This window comes from Stigmatopora nigra, chromosome 6, assembly GCF_051989575.1.
Source record: "Stigmatopora nigra isolate UIUO_SnigA chromosome 6, RoL_Snig_1.1, whole genome shotgun sequence".
NCBI classification, from domain to species: domain Eukaryota; kingdom Metazoa; phylum Chordata; class Actinopteri; order Syngnathiformes; family Syngnathidae; genus Stigmatopora; species Stigmatopora nigra.
In genome coordinates, this window is record NC_135513.1 from 2,062,317 (window position 1) to 2,085,592 (window position 23,276).

Consider the following 23,276-nt stretch of genomic DNA (forward strand, 5'->3'; position numbering starts at 1 on the left):
CTCACTCTCTCACTCTCTCACTCTCTCACTCTCTCACTCTCACTCTCACTCTCTCGCTCTCGCTCTCTCACTCTCTCTCACTCTCTCACTCTCACTCTCACTCTCACTCTCACTCTCTCTCTCTCTCTTTCTCACTCTCACTCTCTCACTCTCTCACTCTCACTCTCACTCTCTCACTCTCTCTCTCACTCTCTCACTCTCTCACTCTCTCACTCTCTCACTCTCTCACTCTCTCACTCTCTCACTCTCTCACTCTCTCACTCTCTCACTCTCTCACTCTCTCACTCTCTCACTCTTCACTCTCTCACCTCTCTCACTCCTCTCACTCTCTCACTCTCTCATTCTCTCATTCTCTCACTTCTCTCACTCTCTCTCACTCTCTCTCACTCTCTCTCACTCTCTCTCACTCTCTCTCACTCTCTCACTCTCTCACTCTCTCACTCTCTCACTCTCTCACTCTCTCACTCTCTCACTCTCTCACTCTCTCACTCTCTCACTCTCTCACTCTCTCACTCTTTCACTCTCTCTCTCTCACTCTCACTCTCACTCTCACTCTCTCTCTCTCTCTCTCTCTCTCTCTCTCTCTCTCTCTCTCTCTCTCTCTCTTCTCTCTCTCTCTCTCTCTCACTCTCACTCTCACTCTCACTCTCATCTCACTCTCTCACTCTCTCACTCTCTCACTCTCTCACTCTCTCACTCTCTCACTCTCTCACTCTCTCTCACTCTCTCTCACTCTCTCTCACTCTCACTCTCACTCTCACTCTCACTCTCACTCTCACTCTCACTCTCACTCTCACTCTCACTCTCTCTCTCACTCTCACTCTCACTCTCACTCTCACTCTCTCACTCTCACTCCCCTCTCCCACTCTCTCACTCTCACACTCTCACACCTCTCACACTCTCACACTCTCACACTCTCACACTCTCACACTCTCACACTCTCACACTCTCTCACTCTCACTCTCACTCTCTCACTCTCACTCTCTCACTCTCACTCTCTCACTCTCTCACTCTCTCACTCTCACTCTCACTCTCTCACTCTCACTCTCACTCTCACTCTCTCACTCTCTCACTCTCTCACTCTCTCACTCTCTCACTCTCTCACTCTCACTCTCTCACTCTTACTCTCTCACTCTACATCTCTGTCTCTATCCACATCACTGTTTTTCTCTCTGTCAACTTTCTCTGTCTCTATCCACATCACTGTCTTTCTCTCTGTCAACTTTCTCTGTCTTTCTCTTTGTCAACTTTCTTTCTCTGCCTGTCTCTCTCAGTCCCCCACCCCTCCCCGCTTTGTGCAGGGGGTGGGAGCCTTGGGCTGGTGGGGGCTCTCTCTCTATGGCTCCACCGTGGGGTGCTTTCTCAGTATCGGCCCCCGCCTTCACCTCCTTAGCTGTGACTTCACGCTCTACTTTCTGCAAAGCAATGGACAAGTTATTCATATTCCATTCATGCTTTTGACCTACAAAATGTACATTTCCTTTTAAAGTACAAAATTGTTTCACCAACTCGCGTCTTATTTAGGGGTTGTTTTTTAACTTGAACACCACTCAGAACCTGTGCTTCCACATCTGCATACAAAATTGTCAATTCATTCCATTCTCCACATTCTCCCGCACTCTCACATCCTTCCATTTTCACCAATTCGATCTAGATCAAGTCTCCGGATAAATTTAGAATTTTAGTATGTTCAATTCTAGGAATTATTGTTACTTTTTTTTTTTTTTTTAGAATCAATTCTAGGAATCAAACATCTGTGGACCCAGTTGTTTCCCTGCTGAAGACTTTAAAATAACTCCTGCATACAACTCTTTCCGGAATCTCTTGTTCCTTTGTTTCATACGACCGTTTTCTCTATCTCAAAACGACCGTTCTGGGATCGTCATCAATTCCGACTCTAGGTATATTGCAACCTTTTCGAAATCTCCTATTCCCGATATCCCCTTTCTATGGCGTCTTCTCCATAATTTAAAAAATCCAATAGCAGAATTTTAACGTTTCAGTAATAGGTATTCTGCTTACCTTTCAGTTGGTCAGGCGCCTGTCGGAGAAGTCCCAAGAGAAAGGTCTCACGCTCGCCGGCGTGCCCTCACGTTCGCTGACGTGGTTAACTTTTCCTTATTCCCACGTTCGCTGACGTGTTTAATTTTTCCTTATTCCCACGTTCGCTGACGTGTTTAACTTTTCCTTATTCCCACGTTCGCTGACGTGTTTCGATAACCGCGACTCCACGTTCGCCGACGTGTTTTAGAGTCCGCGGCTGGCCTTAACCCATATGTCTACGCAGTTTCCTCCCTGGTTCATGGACGGAGTTATCGGCCTTAACCCCTATCTGTCTACGCAACCGACTCACGGACTGGGTCACCAAAACTGTTAGACTAAACTATTTCACCTGACTCCAATTCCTTAACTCTGTAGTCTCCAGTCTAACAATGGAGCGTGTTCAGCATCGGAGGAGACAAACCAGGGTTGAGCGAGTTCATCCACAGATGATTTATTCCATTCAAATTGATTCATACAGAGCTCCGGGTCTCCCTCCCATAGAATAAGCCCGCTGAGTGTTGATGTCCCAAAGCGGAGGATGGAAAAGACATTGTCCAAACCCGCGTTTGCCCAGTTATAGTCCAACATAAATGCATATTCATTCGCTGATTAATAATGAGATGTGGGCTGGTCCAGACCTGCTGTGAGGGGGGGGGGGGGGGGGGGGGTTCTCTGGGCTCCACATCTTCCAGCCTTGAATCCACATCATCCAGACCTCTGTCTCCGCTGGTCCTATAAAGTCCCGACCCTCCGCCCTGCTCTTTGTTCCTCTGCCCTTTGAAGTCCTCCATCTGGTCTCTTATCAGTGTGAATCCCACCTTGAAATAAGAATCTCAGGAAGAGCCTTTTGTTAACATTGTAGTTGAGGAGTCTCAGACCCATCCTTCTGTTCATATTGTAATTGAGTTGGGAACCAGTGGCGACTCTAAAACAAGACCGCCACAACAAAAGGAATGAGTAAAATGTGATATCAAAATGAAACAGCTATACTAAAAAGAATGAGTAAAATATGATATCAAAATGAAACAGCTATACTAAAAAGAATGAGTAAAATATGATATCAAAATGAAACAGCTATACTAAAAAGAATGAGTAAAATATGTCATATTCTTCACTATGAAGCTCATTTCACTGACACAACTTTCTAAGTCACCAAAATTCCTAATTCGTGTTGTTGTACGTACATTTTTGACCCAGCAGATTTGATAACTTTTTATGTTAACCCGTAATAAAGTCATAAAACAACCAAACTTCATGAATGTTTTTTGTGACAAAGAAGTATCTGTTCCAATCACTCTATCAGAGATAAATCAGAGTTGTAGAAGCAGAGTTGTGGAAACTCAAGAGCAATGACATTGTTCTTCACAAGTGTATGTAAACTTTTGACCTCAACTGTATATAACCCGTATCGCCATTTCAAACAACAGAATGATGTTTGATGAACTTAACCTATTTTCAACAATTTTTCGATTTTTGTAAAATGTTCAGACCATTTGCATAAAATGCTTTAAATCAAGTAAGAAAGGAAATACTACATGGCTTCCTCAAATGAGGACAGTGTGCATTTCTTTGTGTCTGTGAGCCATACTAGTAAAACCCACCATACCTTATCAGAACTTCTGTTTTTGGCTTCCCTTGACATCTTGCCCTATGTTAGCCAATCAATAACCTCTTCTGGAAGTGTATTCACATTAGAGAGAGAAATAAGAGTTGTGGACTGATGTCTAGAACATAACCTACAGGTTTGAGGGATTGTGACGACATCACTGCAGAGATTCAGTCAATCGTTCTCTTGGTGTGCCTCACACGCATTCATACGTACAGATAAGGTACATGACAGAGAGACTTCACTTGGATTTTTCAGTGGTTAGACCTCAATGAATCACATGAAAACAAGTAATGTCAAAATATTTTTAGGGAAAAATAATTGAATGTTTCTTAACTGTGATCATAAAGATCCACTGTGCTTCAAATCAGAGACCATAATGAACGTAACATAATACATTAATATATCTTGTACCCCTACTGCTCAGGACAAGTTTTATGTATTCAAGACATCTGTGGAGGAGGAACTCCAGACAAGCGTGGTAAGTGTTTAATTGGTCCTATTAGGAGGAAGCTACCATTAGCACATGAACATATGAACATAAACATGTGTAAACAACATCAAATTATGAATTCAAAACAATTTGGGATTAAATAGAACTAAAAAAAACTTAGTCTCTCCATCCGGTCGTTCAGTAAAGAGAGGGCATGCCAAAGAGTCGTCATTTTCCATGCCTCCTTCCGCTTAAATAGTGTAGCGATGCTAGTAGGTGGATTATGACCCGTGGCCGGTCGAGTTGCCTAAAGACGTTTAGCCGACTGACGTCTGGGCGAGGGCCAACTCGCCGAGGGGTCATCTGGCCAAACGTAGAATTAGCCAAACGACTAGTCAGCCGACCGGATAGCCAGCCAAAAGACGTGCCGATGCGCCCGCCCCCGGTCGTACATGTTTGTACATGTTTTTCAACCTCGGCCCGCGAGCCATATATGACAATTACATGCCTGTCTAATCTTTTCAAGTAGGATAACTTGCACAATTGGTTATTGATTAAATACTTATTTTCCCCACCGTAGGTCATTAATCTAACATTTAGTTTCTATCCCTCTCTGTCTCTCTCCCTCTATTTCCGTCTCTGTCTCTCCGTCTATTTTTGTCTGTCTCTCTCCTCTATCTGTCTCAATCTGTCTGTCTCTTTCTGTCTATTTCTGTCCCTCATATTGTTTTATGCAATGGTAAGAGCATGTACATGTACATAAATAAGAATATTGAATAAAAATTAAGGCCAGCACATTGCACTACGTTCTTGTATTTAGATATATGTCCAGCAAGTGGCAGTAAAATTAGAGATGGCTTCCACTGTAACTGAACATTCAACTTACGAACAAACGGTACATACGAACATGTCTGCAAATTGAGTTATGTCGAAAATTGTTCGTAAGTTCGATTTTGTATTGCGCGCCTTTTTCGGAGTAGTGGTTTTTTCCGCCGCTAATACCATTGCTTGGCGCTGTGAGCTCGGCTCACCCAGCATCCACCTTCTTCTGCCCAGTTTGTTGCAATGCGGAAGTGCGTGACGTATCTCCAGTGCACAAATAACCTTTTTCATTTCTCTCATTAAATATCTTGTGCATCCATTATTCAATATGGTTGGTGAAAAGTGAAAGGCTTCTAGTGAGGGTGGTGCAAGGAATAGGCCAGCCATTTCATTTGAAACGAAAGTGGCAACAATAAAGAATCTCAATGTGTGTGAGAAAGTGGTGAGTGTTGCACGGGAATACAACTTGAGTCGTTCGACCGTCAGTACTATTTATAAACAGAAAGATCAAGCAGCAGGACCCAAATATTGAACGTTGCACAAATGTTGCAAATCAATTGAATGATGCCATACAGTGCTACCGCATCATTTATGATGAAAATAGAAGAAAACTGCAATCTTCATTAGATATCTTCTTTCGGCCAGTTTCTCGTAAATCTCTCTCTCCATCTCTCTAATCTCGATCTCTCTGTATAAAGTACTGTATGCATTCTCTCCATTTTATTAAATGTTTTTTTCAGTGCAAACCAATGCTGCTTACTTATACAAGCCTTAAACATACAAATTCAATAATATAAACCTTCAATATACTTATATAGGCCTTAAACATAAATAATGATACACAATATAGCACTGAATCAACTTAAATTTGAACAATTTCAATTTATGAAAACTTTCAACTTATCAACTGTTGGGTCTGAAGTTACATATCCCCATACTTACCAACTGTGCACAAAGGAAAAACAAGGCAAGAGACTGTGTTATATTTTAAAGCGACCGCGCGGCTGGGAGAGGTCGGAGACGCGAGTCCATGTCCATGATGGACTCGCGCTCGGCTCTGCTGACCTATCCTCCTTTCCAAGTCCCAAGTCGCGCTTTTATTAAGTTTCAGCAATGATGTCATGGAAAAGGTACAACAGTCACTGAGACATGTTAAAGACATCATTATGATTATTGACAGGTTGTTTTTTGTCATAGGGAATTTGTATGTCACGAATCCTTGCATATAATCTCTCAATCCGTGTCACGGTTAAATGTCATAGGGACCTTCAATCAATATTACAATCATCAGTGTCACCACCATCATAGATGTCACTAAGTGTCACTGTTTGGCTGCGGATTTGTCATAGAACCAATAGGAAATATGTATGTCCTTTGAAATGCACTTGTTAATGTTTCACGCAACTTTACATTAACAAGCGCTCGGAACCTAACTCGTTCGTAAGTAGGGGCGCGTTTGTACTCATCACTCATCATTAAAGTAAAAAGTATAAAGTACAAAGTAAAGTAAAAAGGAATGTATTAAGAAATATTAAAATGTAATTTAAAAAATGATAGAAGGTCTGTAAAACATGAAACTCAAATAAGAGTAGACAGAGTTACTGCCACTGGCTTCCGCGTGATGGTGCCGTCTTGGGGGAAAAATATTTGGACAACGTCAGCGGGCCGGATTAAAACGCCTCGTGGTCTAACGTCTTTTCATATTTCCTCACCCCAAAGTGCTGGCCTTAATTTTTGTTCAATATTCTTATATATGTACATATACACACGCCTTTGCTACGTGAGAAAAAAACACTACAAGACCTACTAAAATACATATAAGAGGGCTTAGAGAACAATACCTGAAAATGCTATTGATCACACTTACTTCTAGTGATGTGTGCCAATAAGAACAATATTTTAATTTTAAATAATTTCCCATTATTTTAGGAAATATATATTCAAAATGATTTGCTGAGAACCTTAATTTAAAGATTAATCTCAATGTTTTCTATGCTGGTGTACATTACACTACATTTTGTTATAATTACTTTTTTGTTCTCTCATTATAGTACTTACTGTTATAACTACTTTGTTTGGCCGTGAATAAATGCCCTTGTTATTCTAAATAAATGTTATCTGTAACTTGTTATTTTAAATCAGTGCTTCTCAATTATTTTCTGTTAGGCCCCCCCTAGCAAGAAGAAAACTATTCGCCCCCCCCACTTCCCACCGTGACTAAAAATAAAATTATTTTATAAACCTGTTATAAGTACAACATTTTATCCTTATTAACATTAAAGAAAAGGAAAAAAAGAAAGAAATATGGTCAAACTTAAAAAGAATAACTTTATTAAATCTTGTTTTAAGTCTGCAACAGAAAAGATTTTAAGTGCATCAATGCCTGAAATAAAAAAATAAATGAGAGCGCCACTGCCAGCTACTGTAGTGGATGCGCAATTACACTTTATACTAGTATGGCCACATAAAATCCTGTTCCCCAGGGTTACACGCGCCCCCCCAGGTATCGCACCACGCCCCCCCAGGGGGGCGCGCCCCACTATTTGAGAAGCACTGTTCTAAATGAATGTTGTTATCTGTAACTTGTTATTCTAAATGAATGTTGTTTTCTGTAACTTGTTATTCTAAGTGAATGTTGTTATCTGTAACTTGTTATTCTAAGTGAATGTTGTTATCTGTAACTTGTTATTCTAAGTGAATGTTGTGAACTGTAACTTGTTATTCTAAGTGAATGTTGTTAACTGTAACTTGTTATTCTAAGTGAATGTTATCTGTAACTTGTTATTCTAAGTGAATGTTGTTATCCGTAACTTATTACTCTAAGTGAATGTTGTTATCTGTAACTTGTTATTCTAAATGAACGTTGTTATCTGTAACTTGTTATTCTAAGTGAATGTTGTTAACTGTAACTTGTTATTCTAAGTGAATGTTATCTGTAACTTGTTATTCTAAGTGAATGTTGTTATCCGTAACTTGTTACTCTAAGTGAATGTGTTACGATCTCGCCGCGTAGTGCGACTGGATCGTTGGAGAAGTTGAACCCAGATGCAGAGTCGCCGAAGTAAATGGAAAGGTGAGGCAGATCTGTAGCTCTTGTAGGTTGATTTAATAAACGGGGTAACATAACTTCAATAACTTGGCTTGACCACTCAATACAAACGAAAAGTACATGCGGCGTGGCGTCAATGGAAACAGCAATGACTACTAGGATTAACAGGAAACGAAACCAGAACTAAACCAGTACGATCCGACAGCGTCCACAGAAAATCATAATGCTTAAATACCAAAAATAATCTAATCACGTAATTAGTGACAGCTGATAGTTATCGTGACGTCATGCCAGGAAAGGCAATCCAGCCGCTCCTGACAGAATGTTGTTATCTGTAACTTGTTATTCTAAATGAACGTTGTTATCTGTAACTTGTTATTCTAAATGAACGTTGTTATCTGTAACTTGTTATTCTAAATGAATGCTGTTATCTGTAACTTGTTATTCTATTCTATTCTTCATGTTGAAAAACATGTACACACACACACACACGACCGGGGTCGGGCGAGTGCGTCGGCACGACATCCTTCGGCTGGCTATCCGGTCGGCTAACTAGTCATTCGGATAATTCTACGTTAGGCCAGATGCCCCCTCGGCGAGTAGGCCCTCGCCCAGACGTGAGTCGGCTAAACGTTTTTAGGCAGATAGACCGTGTGCCATTATGACCATATTGCCTTGCAATATCAGTCAACTGCACTTGACTGTCTTATCTTATGTCTTTCAATGAATATCAGGCCCGCTTATTCATTTAACTCGGACCAATAACTTTAAATAAAAAAACTTGAGGACTAACGGCGGTCAAAGGAGGACAAACAGAAAAAGAGGGTTGTTATTGTGGAAAATATGGCTGGTGGGAACCATGTTGAATGGTTGAGTGGCTGAGTGTTTGGTGCGTCGGCCTCAGTAGGGGGACCTGGGTTCCTGTGTGGAGTATGCATGTAATCCCATCCCGGGTACTCTAGTTTCCTCCCACATTCCAAAGACATGCCTAATTGGCCGGCACACACACCGACACACACGCACACAATCACTGACACGCACCGACACACACCGACACACACACCGACACACACACCGACACACACCGACGCACTGACACACACACACCGACACACACAACGACACACATACACTGACACACACCGACACACACACACCAACACACACCGATACACACACACCGACACACACACACACACAAACACCGACACACACACACCGACACACACACTTCGACACACACACACACCGACACACACACACCGACACACACACTTCGAAACACACACACACCGACACACACACCGACACACACACCGACACACACTGACACACACCGACACACACCGACACGGGCACACACACGCACACACACACACACCGACACACACACGCACCGACACACGCACCGACACACACCCCGACACACACCGACGCACTGACACACACACACCGACACACACAACGACACACACACACTGACACACACCGACACACACACACACCAACACACACCGATACACACACACCGACACACACACACACACCGACACACAAACACCGACACACACACACCGACACACACACTTCGACACACACACACACCGACACACACACACACACCGACACACACACTTCGAAACACACACACACCAACACACACACACCGACACACACACCGACACACACCGACACAGGCACACACACGCACACACACACACACCGACACACACACGCACACCCACAAACACAACGACACGCACACACCAAGACAAACCCACATACACACACATACCCACACACACCCACACACACACACCTTCACCCCACACACACACTGACACACACACCAACACACACACCGACACACACCCACGTACACAAACCGACACACACACACACACACACACATACACAAACCGACACACACACACACACGCCCACACACACACACACACGCCCACACACACACACACCGACACACACACACCGACACACACACACCGACACAGACACACACACCCACACAGACACATACACACCCACACACACACACACCGGCACACACACACCAGCACACACACACCAGCACACACACACCGATACACACACACACCGACACACACACACCAACACACACACACCGACACACACACACTGACACAAACCGACACACCCACACACACACCGACACACACATCGACACACACCCACACACACAAACCGACACACACTGACACGCACCGACACACACCGACGCACCGACACACACCGACGCACCGACACACACCGACGCACCGACACACACACACCGACACACACCCCGACACACACCGACACACACACCGACACACACACCAACACACACACCAACACACACACACCAACACACACACAGACACACACACACACCGACACACACACACCGACCCACACACGCACTGACACACACACGCACCGACACACGCACCGACACACGCACCGACACACACCCCGACACACACCGACGCACTGACACACACACACCGACACACACAACGACACACACACACTGACACACACCGACACACACACACCAACACACACCGATACACACACACCGACACACACACACGCACCGACACACAAACACCGACACACACACACACCGACACACACACTTCGAAACACACACACACCAACACACACACACCGACACACACACCGACACACACACTGACACACACACCGACACACGCCGACACAGGCACACACACGCACACACACACACACACCGACACACACACGCACACCCACAAACACAACGACACGCACACACCAAGACAAACCCACATACACACACACACCCACACACACACACCTTCACCCCACACACACACTGACACACACACCGACACACACCCACGTACACAAACCGACACACACACACACACACACACATACACAAACCGACACACACACACACACGCCCACACACACACACACACGCCCACACACACACACACACTGACACACACACACTGACACACACACACCGACACAGACACACACACCCACACAGACACATACACACCCACACAGACACATACACACCCACACACACACACACACCGGCACACACACACCAGCGCACACACACCAGCACACACACACCGACACACACACACACCGACACACACACACCAACACACACACACACCGACACACACACACTGACACAAACCGACACACCCACACACACACCGACACACACACATCGACACACACCCACACACACACAAACCGACACACACTGACACGCACCGACACACACCGATGCACCGACACACACCGACGCACCGACACACACACACCGACACACACACACCGACACACACCCCGACACACACCGACACACACACCGACACACACACACCGACACACACACACCAACACACACACACCAACACACACACCAACACACACACAGACACACACACACACAGACACACACACACACACCGACACACACACCAACACACACACACCGACCCACACACACACCGACACACACACCGACACACACACCGACACACACACACACCGACACACACACCGACACACACACTGACACACACACCGACACAGGGACGCACACACACACACACACCGACACAGGCACACACACCGACACACACACACACCGACACACACACACCGACACACACACACACCGACACACACCCACACACCCACACACAAACCGACACACACACATACACCCACACACCTACAAACAACGACACACACACACCAACACAAATCGACACACACAGACACACACACCGACACACACACACCGACACACACACACACCGACACAAACCGACACACCCACACACACACACCGACACACACACACACCGACACACACACACCGACACAAACACACCGACACACACACACCAATACACACCGAAACACACACATCGACACACACACATCGACACACACCCACACACACATGCCGACACACATACACCGACACACACACACACACACCGACACACACACATACACCGAAACACCCACACACCGACACACACTCACACCGACACACAGTCACACCGACACACAGTCACATCGACACACACACACACACACACCGACACACACACACACACCGATACACACACACAGCTCTCTCTCTCTATAGAGAGATAGAGATGGGTGACCCCTATTTAAAAATAATTAAAATTAAAAAAAAAATTCTTCAGTGCTGAATCCTAGTAACAAGCGGAGGGCAGGGGAGTGGCTTCTGCTTTCAAATTTCAGCGTTGATTTGCTCATTTTTATGAACTTAAAAGAAAAATATACATAATTATTTTATACTTAATCTTTCTTTGCTCGTTCCCTTCAGATGATGGTGATTGTCATTTCTGCTTGTTTCGTCATTGTCCTTATCGTTACACTCATCTTCACATGGCGGCGAAACCACCTTCAAAGTCAGTAGTTTGTTGTGACGGTTTTCTTATGTCACAATCAGTTAAATCTCAAATGTATTCATGATAAACTTTGTTTCTGTATACAGAGCTAGAAGCACAGGAAGCTCCTAAATATCGGTTTCGTAAGAGGGATAAAGTCATGTTTTACGGGCGAAAAATTATGCGGAAAGTAAGTTTTGTTCTCAAGAACTCCAAATTTGAGCATTTTTGCTTTTCATTGATGATATTAATATCTCAAAAGGTTTCCCAGTCTACCTCATCCTTGGTGGGTACATCGTCCTCCTCTCGGCCACGCTTGAAAAAGAAGCAGAAGATGCTCAACATTGCCAAAAAGTACAAAAAGCTTAGTCTAACTTAGATAGTACTTCTCTTTTGACTTCTCAATCCAAACTCATTATTTGCAGGATCCTGCGCTTTAAAAAGGAAATGCCTACATTAGAGGCCAAGGAACCTCCTCCCTCTGTACTGGAGGCAGATCTTACTGAGTTTGACGTGGCCAATTCTCACCTTCCTTCTGAGGTGCTTTATATGCTCAAAAATGTCCGGTAGGTTCAGCCAAAATATACAAAAGATATTCATGAATTGCCTCCAAAAGTAACACTGACTTTCCCGTCATTGCAGTGTTCTGGGTCATTTTGAGAAACCCCTCTTTCTCGAGCTCTGCAAGCACATGGTGTTTGTACAATTCCAACAAGGGGAGTATGTGTTTAGACCTGGTCAGCCAGACAACAGCATTTATGTGGTTCAAGATGGAAAACTTGAACTGTGCCTTACTGGAATGGTATATACATTTCCTAAATTGTATTAATGTGCATTGTTTTGGGCAGTGTTCTCTCTTCTATTTGCCAAAATGACAGAAATTATAGGATCGGAAAGGTGTTGTGGAAGTTCTAGAAGATGTTACTTATTGTGTGCTGCAATCAACTGCCAGGCCAGCATCTTCTGATTTCAGATTCTTTAATTAGGACTACAGAGAAGGTACACATTTGAAAATGACAAAACAGAACATAAAACAATATGAGGGACAGAAAGAGACAGAAGGAGACAGAGACAGAGAGACACAGACAAAAAATAGACGGAGAGAGACACAGACGGAAATAGAGGGAGAGAGACAGAGAGGGAGTGAGAGAGAGGGATAGAAACAGGGAGACAAAGAAACAGTCAAAGAGAGAGACGGAGAAAGAAATGCAGACAGAGAGACAAAGAGAGACAGAGAAAGGCAGGGAGACAGATACAGACAACAGAGGGAGACAGAAAGAGACGGGGAGACAGTGAGAGATAGAGAAAGAGAGAGACAGAGGGAGACAGCGGGAGATTGAGAGAGACAGTTGGAGAGAGAAACAGAGAGAAACAGGGAGAGATTGAGAGAGAGACAGGCGGAGACAGACACAGGGAGAGAGAAACAGATAGAAACAGGGAGAGATTGAGAGAGAGACAGGCGGAGACAGACACAGGGAGAGAGATGGGGAGAGAGACGGATTGAGACAGAGAGAGGGAGAAAATCAGAGACACAAGAAGAGAGGGAGAAAATCAGAGACACAAGAAGAGAGGGTGAGAATCAGAGAGAGACAGAGCGAATCAGAGGGGGACAGAGAGATGAGAAGTCCGGCTGCAAATAGCCCAGTTTTAATTTTCCGGCTGCATCGAAATCGCCCAGTTTTAATTTTATTTCTTCATAACGGCCGGTCGTATTAAAAAAAAAAAAAGGCTCAAATTACGTCAAATGTCCAAATATTGGTCCCGGTAATAGACAATCGTGTATCGGTCAATCAGTAAATAATGCAATCAGTTATATCAACAATCATCATCAAACTAAACATTCCTTAAGGGCCCCTTCCCAGGTAGTAATAAACAACTTAGGTAAGAAACTTGTCTTGCTTCCTCAGATAAAGATGGTCAAAAATTCCCTTTGCCTCTTGTCTACAAACTAAATGTTAGATAAATGACCTACAGTGGGGCAAGTATTTAGTCAATAACCAATTGTGCAAGTTATCCTACTTGAAAAGATTAGAGAGGCCTGTAATTGTCAATATGGGTAAACCTCAAAGATGAGAGACAGAATATGGAAGCCCCCCATCACATTGTTTGATTTCTAAATAATTTATTTCCAAATCATGGTGGAAAATAAATATTTGATCAATATCAAAAGTTTATCTCAATACTTTATGTACCCTTTGTTGGCAATAACGGAGACCAAACGTTTTCTGTAACTCTTCACAAGCTCTTCACAAAATATTGCTGGTTTTTTGGCCCATTCCTTCATGCAGATCTCCTCTAGAGAAGTGATGTTTTGGTGCTGTCGATGGGCAACATGGACATTCAACTCCCTCCACAGCTTTTTTATGGGGTTGAGATCTGGAGACTGGCTAGACCAGAGGTGGGCAAACCTTTGGGCCCGGGGGCCACATTGAGTTTAAAAATTTAACTGACGGGTCAGCACAAGATACGATACATATAAAAAAAAAGTGCATCCGTTAACAGTACATATCAAACATAAACAGAAAAAAAGGACTAAAGCAGGGGTCTCAAACTCAATTGACCTGGGAGCCGCTAGTGGCAGAGTCTGGGTGAGACTGGGCCGCATCAGGATTTCCACAAGAAAAGCGCTGATAAAAAATTCCAACGTTATCAAATATCTTTATTTTTTAATGAAAAATAATGAATTAAATAAATTAACTTAAAGATTAATAAAAAATAAAACAATCAGTAATAAAAAATAAAAAAAAATAGCATAAAGTAGATATACCGTGGCTGGCTAAGTAGAGAAAACTAATTATTTTTATCCAAAAGTTTCAAAAGTCTGTATTAACAGCTCTTTAAATTTTAACTTTCTGAACTTGAATGGAACATCCAACATGAAATATTCTGGACACAGCTTCTCTTACTTCTTGCTGCTAGAGACCTGGCAGCGCTTCTTTTCACATAGCTGAGCCACATTTGGCTTGAGGGAGGAAGCAGTGAAGACCCTCAATAGAACTTGAAGATGCTCATCAGGTCTAGGCCTATACTTGGACTTATTGAAGTTCTTGGTGGAGAAGAGCTGCTCACACAAATATGTGCTCCCAAAAAGGCACATGGCCCATTCTTCCTCCCAATCATTGATGGGGCTCCATCAGTTATTATTCCAACAAAGCTCTTCCATGGCAAACCGGCATTCTCAATGGCATCACACAGCTGGTGAAATAATTCCTTAGCGGTAGTCTGGCCGCGCATTGGAATTAGTGTGAGCAACTCCTCCATCACTTCAAAATTGTTATCAACACAACGGACATGTATTGCGAGCTGGGCAGTGTCTGTGATGTCTGTGGTCTCATCAAGAGCCACTGAATATACACTGAAACATTGCGCTTTCTCATACATTTGATCATAAATGTCACTTGGCAGGTCAGAAATGCGCTCTACCACGGTGTTGGCAGAAAGGCTAGTGTGGTTGAACCGACTTTTCTTTTATGGACACAATATGTGCAGCCTGTAATATGCACTTTTTGATAAATTCACCTTCTGTGAATGGATTTCTTACTTTAGCAATCAGCTCACAAACGGCGTAGCTAGCTTTGACTTCTGCATTACTTTCTTTGGTAGTATTCTTGAAGAAATCATGTTGCCTCAGAAGACATGTTTTAAGACTGTCAACCTGGTTGGCTCTCTCATCTCCCTGCTATTTTCGTACTCCTCAGCATGTCTCGTGGTATATTGACGTTTCAAATTGTATTCCATGTGCACCGCTACTTTTTCAGCGCAAATGAGACACGTCGGTGTGCCCCGGTGCTCAACAAAGAAATATTGCACTCCCCACTTTTCTTGAAACTGTCCGTGCTCATCACCGACCTTTCTCTTCACGGCAGGCTTTCAAACAGACATGTCTGGGGCTGTAATATGTGTTTACACTTGGAATGAGTCTCGGATTGAATTTGTAACTCAGTCGCGCGGGTCTGTGGCACATGCGCACTTTTGCTCTCCGATCGTATTGGATTACGGCAGCTCTCTGAGCCGAGCGGAGTGATCGGCTTCACGGCTTCCCCTCCGCCCAGCTGATTGGAGGAATTAATGAGTGAGTGAGCGAGGCACTGGACAGCCCAGTCAATGTCCCACCTTCTGGAGCCGTATACCTCACCGTGATTGGTTCATCCAGCTCTGAACACAACAAGTGTAATTTATATCAATCTTGCGGGCCGCACGTACATTAATCTTTCATATTAAGACGCGGGCCGCAAATTATCGTCCCTGGGGCCGCAGTTGGCCCGCAGGTCGCGGGTTGGAGACCCATGGACTAAAGTATTAACCTACTCATCACTCATCATTAAAGTAAAATGGAATGTATTAAGAAATATTAAAATGTAATTTAATAAAAGAGGGGCTGTAAAACATGAAAAACAAATAAGAGAGAACAGAGCTACTGCCACTGGCTTCCGCGTGACGGCGCCATCTTGGGGGAAAAAAAGAAAAGAAACATTATTTGGACAACGTCGGCAGGCCGGATTAAAAGGCCCAGCGGGCTGGATGTGGCCCGCGGGCCGTAGTTTGCCCATGTCTGGTCTAGACCACTCCTGGACCTTGAAATGCTTCTTACGAAGCCACTCCTTTATTGCCCTGGCTGTGTCTTTGGGATCATTGTCATGTTGATGCTCAATGTCCTTGCTGATGGAAGGAGATTTTCACTCAAAATCTATCGATACATGGCCCCATTCATTTTTTCCTTTACACCGACCGATCAGTCGTTCTGGTCCCTTTGCAGAAAAACAGCCCCAAAGCATGATGTTTCCACCCCCATACTTCACGGTGGGTATGGTATTCTTTGGATGCATGTTACGGCTGTCAGCCTGGGTAGACACTATGTAGTAGGGTGTATTGTTTTGTGTGTGGTTTCTTTTTCTTCTTCAGGTACATGGAGCTGTGGCTCCACCCCTGTGGCAAAGCCCTGCCCAGGCCAACACAGCTGTGACTACTTCCCAATCATCCGACCTCCAATCAAGATCGACTTCCTGTTCTTATTCAAACCCTCTTATTTTTCAGTTCTGGGCTCGACCATCTGTGATTGTAGATGCTAAGGCAGTGGAGTCCTTACTTTCTTTAGATAGCTCTTATTGTCTAGAGATGAGTAAGATTTGTTTGCCCCGGCTTCATCTGATATTGTTAATATGCTATTCATTGTTATATTGAGTATTTATGTTGATAAACTTAATTATTTTGGGCTATATAGGGGGACTTGAGATAAGTTTAGACACCCTGGGGTATACATATAGTTTTTTGCACTTATACATGTAGTGTATTCCCCTGTCTAAACTTTTATTACATCAGTTCTGACAGTGGCACCCTTAGGCCTTATTTTCTGTATTTTCATGGATGTTCATTCGAATACCTGTCTGGGAATGTTTTTTTTTTTTTTACCTTTATTTATTTGAGGGCGCCACTTGAGTATATTTTGCTTCCCCTATGTTGTCCCGTAGTCCAGGTTTTGGTGGACTTTTTTTGTAAATAAACTATCATAGAATGGTACTTGCAGGGTGTGTCTGGCTGCTCATTGACAGAATTTTTTTCTGCTGTGGTAGTTGCAACTAACTGGTTCATCTTAACACCAGGGGGAGTTGTAACAATGCAATTCAGTATTCTTTCTCCTCCAAACATGAGAACCTGTGTTGATACTAAAAAGTTATTTTTTAGTCTCATCGAACCATAACACATTCTCCCAGTCCTCTTCTGGATCATCCAAATGCTCTATAGCAAACCGCGGACAGGCCTGGATGTGAACTGGCTACAGCAGGGTGACATGTCTGGCAGTGCAGGATTTGAGTTCATTTGGCGCATTGTGTTATTGACAGTAGCCATTGTTTCTGTGGTCCCAGCTCTGTAGGCCATTCAGTAGGTTCCCTCGTGTGGTTCTGGGATTTTTGCTCACCGTTCTTGTTATCATTTTGACGCCACAGGGTAAGATCTTGCATGGAGCCCCAGATCGAGGGAGATTATCAGTGGTCTTCAATGTCTTCCATATCATAACAATTGCTCCCACCGTGGATTTCTTTACACCAAGTGTTGTACCTATTGCAGAGTCAGTCTTCCCGGCCTAGTGCAGATCTACATATTTTGTCTCTGGTGTCTTTGGACAGCTGTTTGGTCTTGCCCATAGTGAAGTTTGGAGTGTGAGAGACTGATGTTGTGGACGGGTGTCTTTTATACCGGTAATGAGTTAAAAACAGATGCTCTTAATACAGGCAATGAGTGGATACCTCGATAGACCTCGTTAGAAGAAGTTAGACCTTACAGTTAGACTTTAACAGCCAGAGATTTTGCTTGTTTGTAGATGACCAAATATTTATTTTCCAAAGTGATTTTCAGTTTTTTTCCACACTCTGTTTCTCGTGGTTGAGGTTTACCCTTGTTGACAATTTCAGGCCTCTAAATCTTTTCAAGTAGGAGAACTTGCACTTGGTTGACTAAATACTTATTGGCCCCACTGTACCTACAAATATCTATGATTTTATATCAATAAAAGAAGTCATGTCATTATAAGAAATAATTCTCTTAAGTGTCTTTAGCTTTCTGTTTAAACTTATTTCCAATGTGATGCAGTTTACTTTTTTTTTCCAAGGATAGCAAAGAATGTGTTGTGAAGGAGGTTTTCCCCGGAGACAGTGTCCACAGCCTCCTGAGCATTTTAGATGTAATCACGGTATGTTATGCTTGCCTTTCTGTCATAAATTTGCATGTGTATGCAGATGAAGTAATCCTTGTATCAGCATCACCTTGCTTCAATGCCCCTGTTTTTTATACACTCATCAAATTATGATTTTTTGTCTGTGAGTGAAATATAAATTATCAAGACTCACACAGATCCTTAACTTGAAAATGCATCAATCCATTTTTTCCCAGTTGCACAAAGTCAAGTAGCAGGGGCAGTAGCTTATGCAGGAAAGCCCAGACTTCTCGAAACTGTGCAATTATATCGAGCTCTTTCCCAAGGACCCCAAGGTGTTCCTGAATCTCCTACCAGTGGGATTTGCCCGAAACATCTCATCAGGGAAGCATCCTCATCAGATGGGTGAGTCATCGTCACCGAGCGCCTTCCGGATGAAGGACTTGTCATCACATCTCTGAAGGAGAGCGTGGACGTCCTGCAGAGGAAATTGATTTCAGATGCTCGCATCTGGGATCTTGTCCGCTCGGTCACGACCCATAGCTTGTGACGAGAAGTGAGGATATAAACGTCGATTGACCGGTAAATTGAGAGCTTTGCCTCTCTTGAAGATTCCATCCAGAGAATGACAGTTTTAGCCCTGCACAACCAATCTGCCTATTGACCTCAGGCTCCATTCTTCATCGACTTGTAAACAAAACCCTGAAGTACTTCAACTTATCCATTTGGAGATCGATCACATCCCAGGCCAGAAGAGGGAATGCCAGTTTTTTCTCATTTAAGACTATGGCCTGAGGTTTGCTGTTGGTGATTATATCCCTGACCCTTTTACATGTTCAAAATGCTCCAGTCAGAGTTGAAGATGACAGCCTAATGAATCCAACTGAACTAAACTGTATACAAATGCAGAGACCCAATGCTGAGGGTCAGAGTCCCCACCCTCTGCCTCATCATTAGAAGGGGGGTCAGTGGACTTGAAATCTTCTAAGTATTCGGCCCTCTGACTCAAAACATCCAAAGTCGAGGTCAACAGTACCCCTTTCTTACTATACACAGTGACTGTCGCTCCTTTTATGAGTGACGTGTTATGTTGCTTCAACCTCTTGTTTGAATTTGTACTGTACAATCTTATGTTCTTTGGGACTTCTGGCCAAATTTCAATTGTGATTTCCATGATGAATCCAGGATAACTTGTTTTAACACCCCTTTTGGGTTTCAGCCCACATCCTCTGCTAACTCCTGTACTCTTGTGGCGTATTTTACATTTTCATTAGACATGGATTTGTGCGAGTCATGATTTTGATGTTTTATGTTTATTTTTAATTCTATCATTTACTGTATTTACTCGCATATAAACTGCATTTGTTGGACAAAAAATGATGACCCAATCGAGGGGACGGTTTACATGCGCATAGAAAGACGACGCACGAAAGGACATGGTAATAACGACAAGATGCCATAATGCAAGACAATGAGGCCGATACGGTCATTTATTTCAAAATAGGGAATAGATAAATAAAAAAAAAGCCAATAAAAATAATTTGTATCTCTATCAATGAAATGTCAAGAAAAAAAACATATCTTACTTTAAAAAGTGAAATAAAAACTCACTTGTCCCTGTCACTCCTATCTCAGGGTGCCGTCATCTTGCCTAGGGCGGCGCCTTATTACCTTGTTAAACGTGGTACGGCTGGCCATACGCAAGTAGCCTTGTGCCCGTAGCTTTTACCATGTCAGCACATCCCGATAATTGTTAACGTTAATCAAAAGTATTGCGGTTGATCGTCAAAATATCAGCCTTGATACCTGCGTAATGTGCATCGCATGCTATTAGCATTGTACCCAGAGACTAAACACCAAACCGCTATGGACACGATTCCTAATTGTGCTTACGTCACTTCCTTTTTGAAAGGAAAAGATTGTACATCTGTGGTTAAGAAATAAAACAAAATTCCGCTTTGATTTTTTCTCTTTATGTCTTGTTCGAAAGTGACAACTATTTCAGTAATATGAACCTGAGAAAAAAAATTGAGATATTGACTGCCTCTTATGGAAAGAAATCCTTAAAAAACTTTGTTCTCATCAAGATAGAAATATTTCTTTTTTCATGTTGAATAATTTGATATTTTGCAATTACAAAGACAGGCTGCTTTACTTCCTGTTGATATTGAACCTAATAATGTGATTTTGATTAATACAGTATCTCAGAAATACAACGTGCGATAACTTTTCTTAAGATTTTGCCTTCAAAGTAACACATTTATACTCCCTATTAAAAACATGAACATGTTGGTGAAAATTGTGAATCAGAGGTCTTAAATGCGAGAAATAGTAAAATTCAATAATTTTAACGGTGCACCTTATATGCTCTGGCGGGTAAATACAGTAATTGTGTGTAAAAAACCTATGAAAATGGAACTTTAAATTTAACAATTTAAGTCAGTTTTTAGATTTTGTTTGTTAAGTTGCGTGCATTAGTCCTCCAACTGAAATCTTTATATTTTCACATCAAAAACTAAAATGTTAGGGGGCTTTCTGTATGTCCAGGGCCACCAGAAGCCCTACAAAACAATGTCAGCACGAGCTGCTGAGATTTCCACAGTTCTGCGTTTACCAGTAGAGGCCTTTCTGTCTATATTTGAGAAATACCCAGAGACCCTGGTGCGGGTAGTACAGGTAAGGATCGGATCGTTTCTTGTTGATTCCTTCTAAAGTTTTATTTTGCTGCACCATGGCTGTGAATATTTTTTATTTCTCCTGTTTTTCTTTATTTTCAGGTCATTCATTTAATATCTTTTTACTACTTTGATGTTGTTCAGTTTATCGTTTCTCACACCAGATTTGATCTGTCTTTGCTCATTTAATGAACTTCCCTCCCGCAGATTATCATGGTTCGCCTCCAAAGAGTGACAATTTTAGCCCTGCACAACTACCTGGGCCTAACTAATGAGCTTTTCAGCCATGTGAGTTCATATCACACTCAGAAACACTATACATCAACATTATATATGTGAGTTTTTCCATTTATTTGAATGTATGTTTTAATGAATATCCAATTTTGTAAATTTATCTTGTTGAGATTAATATAAATATATGATTTTCATATTGATTTTGTCATTTGAGACATTTCAATATTCGTGTTGTTGAATTTTTTTTAACGTTTATATATTGTTTGTGTTTTTAATTTACCATAGTCAGAGATTTTTAAACACCAAGTGATAGAATATTGTTAAAGTGTATAACCACAGACAATCAAGACTCACACAGCTCCATTCATATTAAAATTGTACAGAAAAATCATGTATGTAACATTGCCATCAGCTTTTCTAAAAAAAAAAAAGAAAGAAAAGAGATTATATCACAGGACTTAAAGATCCAGCAGAGGGGATATGCTTTAATGGATAAAGATATGTCGACGAGTTGTCAATGGTTTTATCATTTGTTAATTAATTTTCCATACTTTTATCCATACAAGGAAGATTTTTATCATGAAGCTCAAAATTAAAGGTTGTTTAAGCTCTGACAGGTTCACCAATAGGCATTCCCAAATGCATGCACAAATACAGAGAAAAGACAGTCTTCTGGTTTTCCTTGCAACGAGAAATCGAACCACTGAGGTCTCAACCCAGGTTTGTTCTGGCACCACGCTTCTATTCCCTCTTTATTAACTTCAAGGACCCTAGTTACAATGAACGTCTCAATTCTCAACGCAGGGGTGGGAAACGGAAGTGAGACGTCAAATAGTCAAAACAAATGAAGGTCATGTGCAGCCAAAGGATCTTCTCCACATTCCAGCAGTCCAAGTGGATTTGGCTTCCCTTTTGTTTAGTTTAATTAAGGAGCAAAGCACTTACTTCGTTGCAAGCAGGCATTTTAGATGTAGTAAGCGAATCACTTTCTACATTGCAAGACTAATAACCCTAACAAGCTCCAAACATGACATTGCCTTGTAGAAGTTCAAACTGGAGGCTGAAGACCCATAACACGGCCCTGTGAAAAGGAGACACAGACAAGATACATTTTGGGCTCCATTCATATAGGTTCTAATGAATGGTATACATCTTATGTTTATCACTTAACAAGCAAGCATGGCGATGAAAAATCTAATACTATTGTTGGCGGTACTGGCCAACACTTCAATAAACTCGAACACAGGAGCACACACTGAGGCCGATCGAATAAAATTTAAGGCCGCGTGTGCAGAGGCG

At 42.6% G+C, this 23,276-nt stretch overlaps 1 protein-coding gene across 1 annotated transcript in view; it reads left to right on the top strand.

Moving 5' to 3' along the window:
* Positions 1-23,276, top strand: part of pnpla6 (patatin-like phospholipase domain containing 6) — a 111,219-nt gene that overhangs the window by 5,136 nt on the left and 82,807 nt on the right. Inside the window, exons 3-11 of the mRNA XM_077718293.1 lie at positions 4,077-4,130; positions 12,353-12,437; positions 12,524-12,606; positions 12,679-12,770; positions 12,842-12,982; positions 13,059-13,218; positions 19,024-19,104; positions 21,616-21,744; positions 21,951-22,031. Coding sequence (XP_077574419.1) covers positions 4,077-4,130; positions 12,353-12,437; positions 12,524-12,606; positions 12,679-12,770; positions 12,842-12,982; positions 13,059-13,218; positions 19,024-19,104; positions 21,616-21,744; positions 21,951-22,031 — 906 coding nt within the window. The remainder of the gene's footprint in view (positions 1-4,076; positions 4,131-12,352; positions 12,438-12,523; positions 12,607-12,678; positions 12,771-12,841; positions 12,983-13,058; positions 13,219-19,023; positions 19,105-21,615; positions 21,745-21,950; positions 22,032-23,276) is intronic.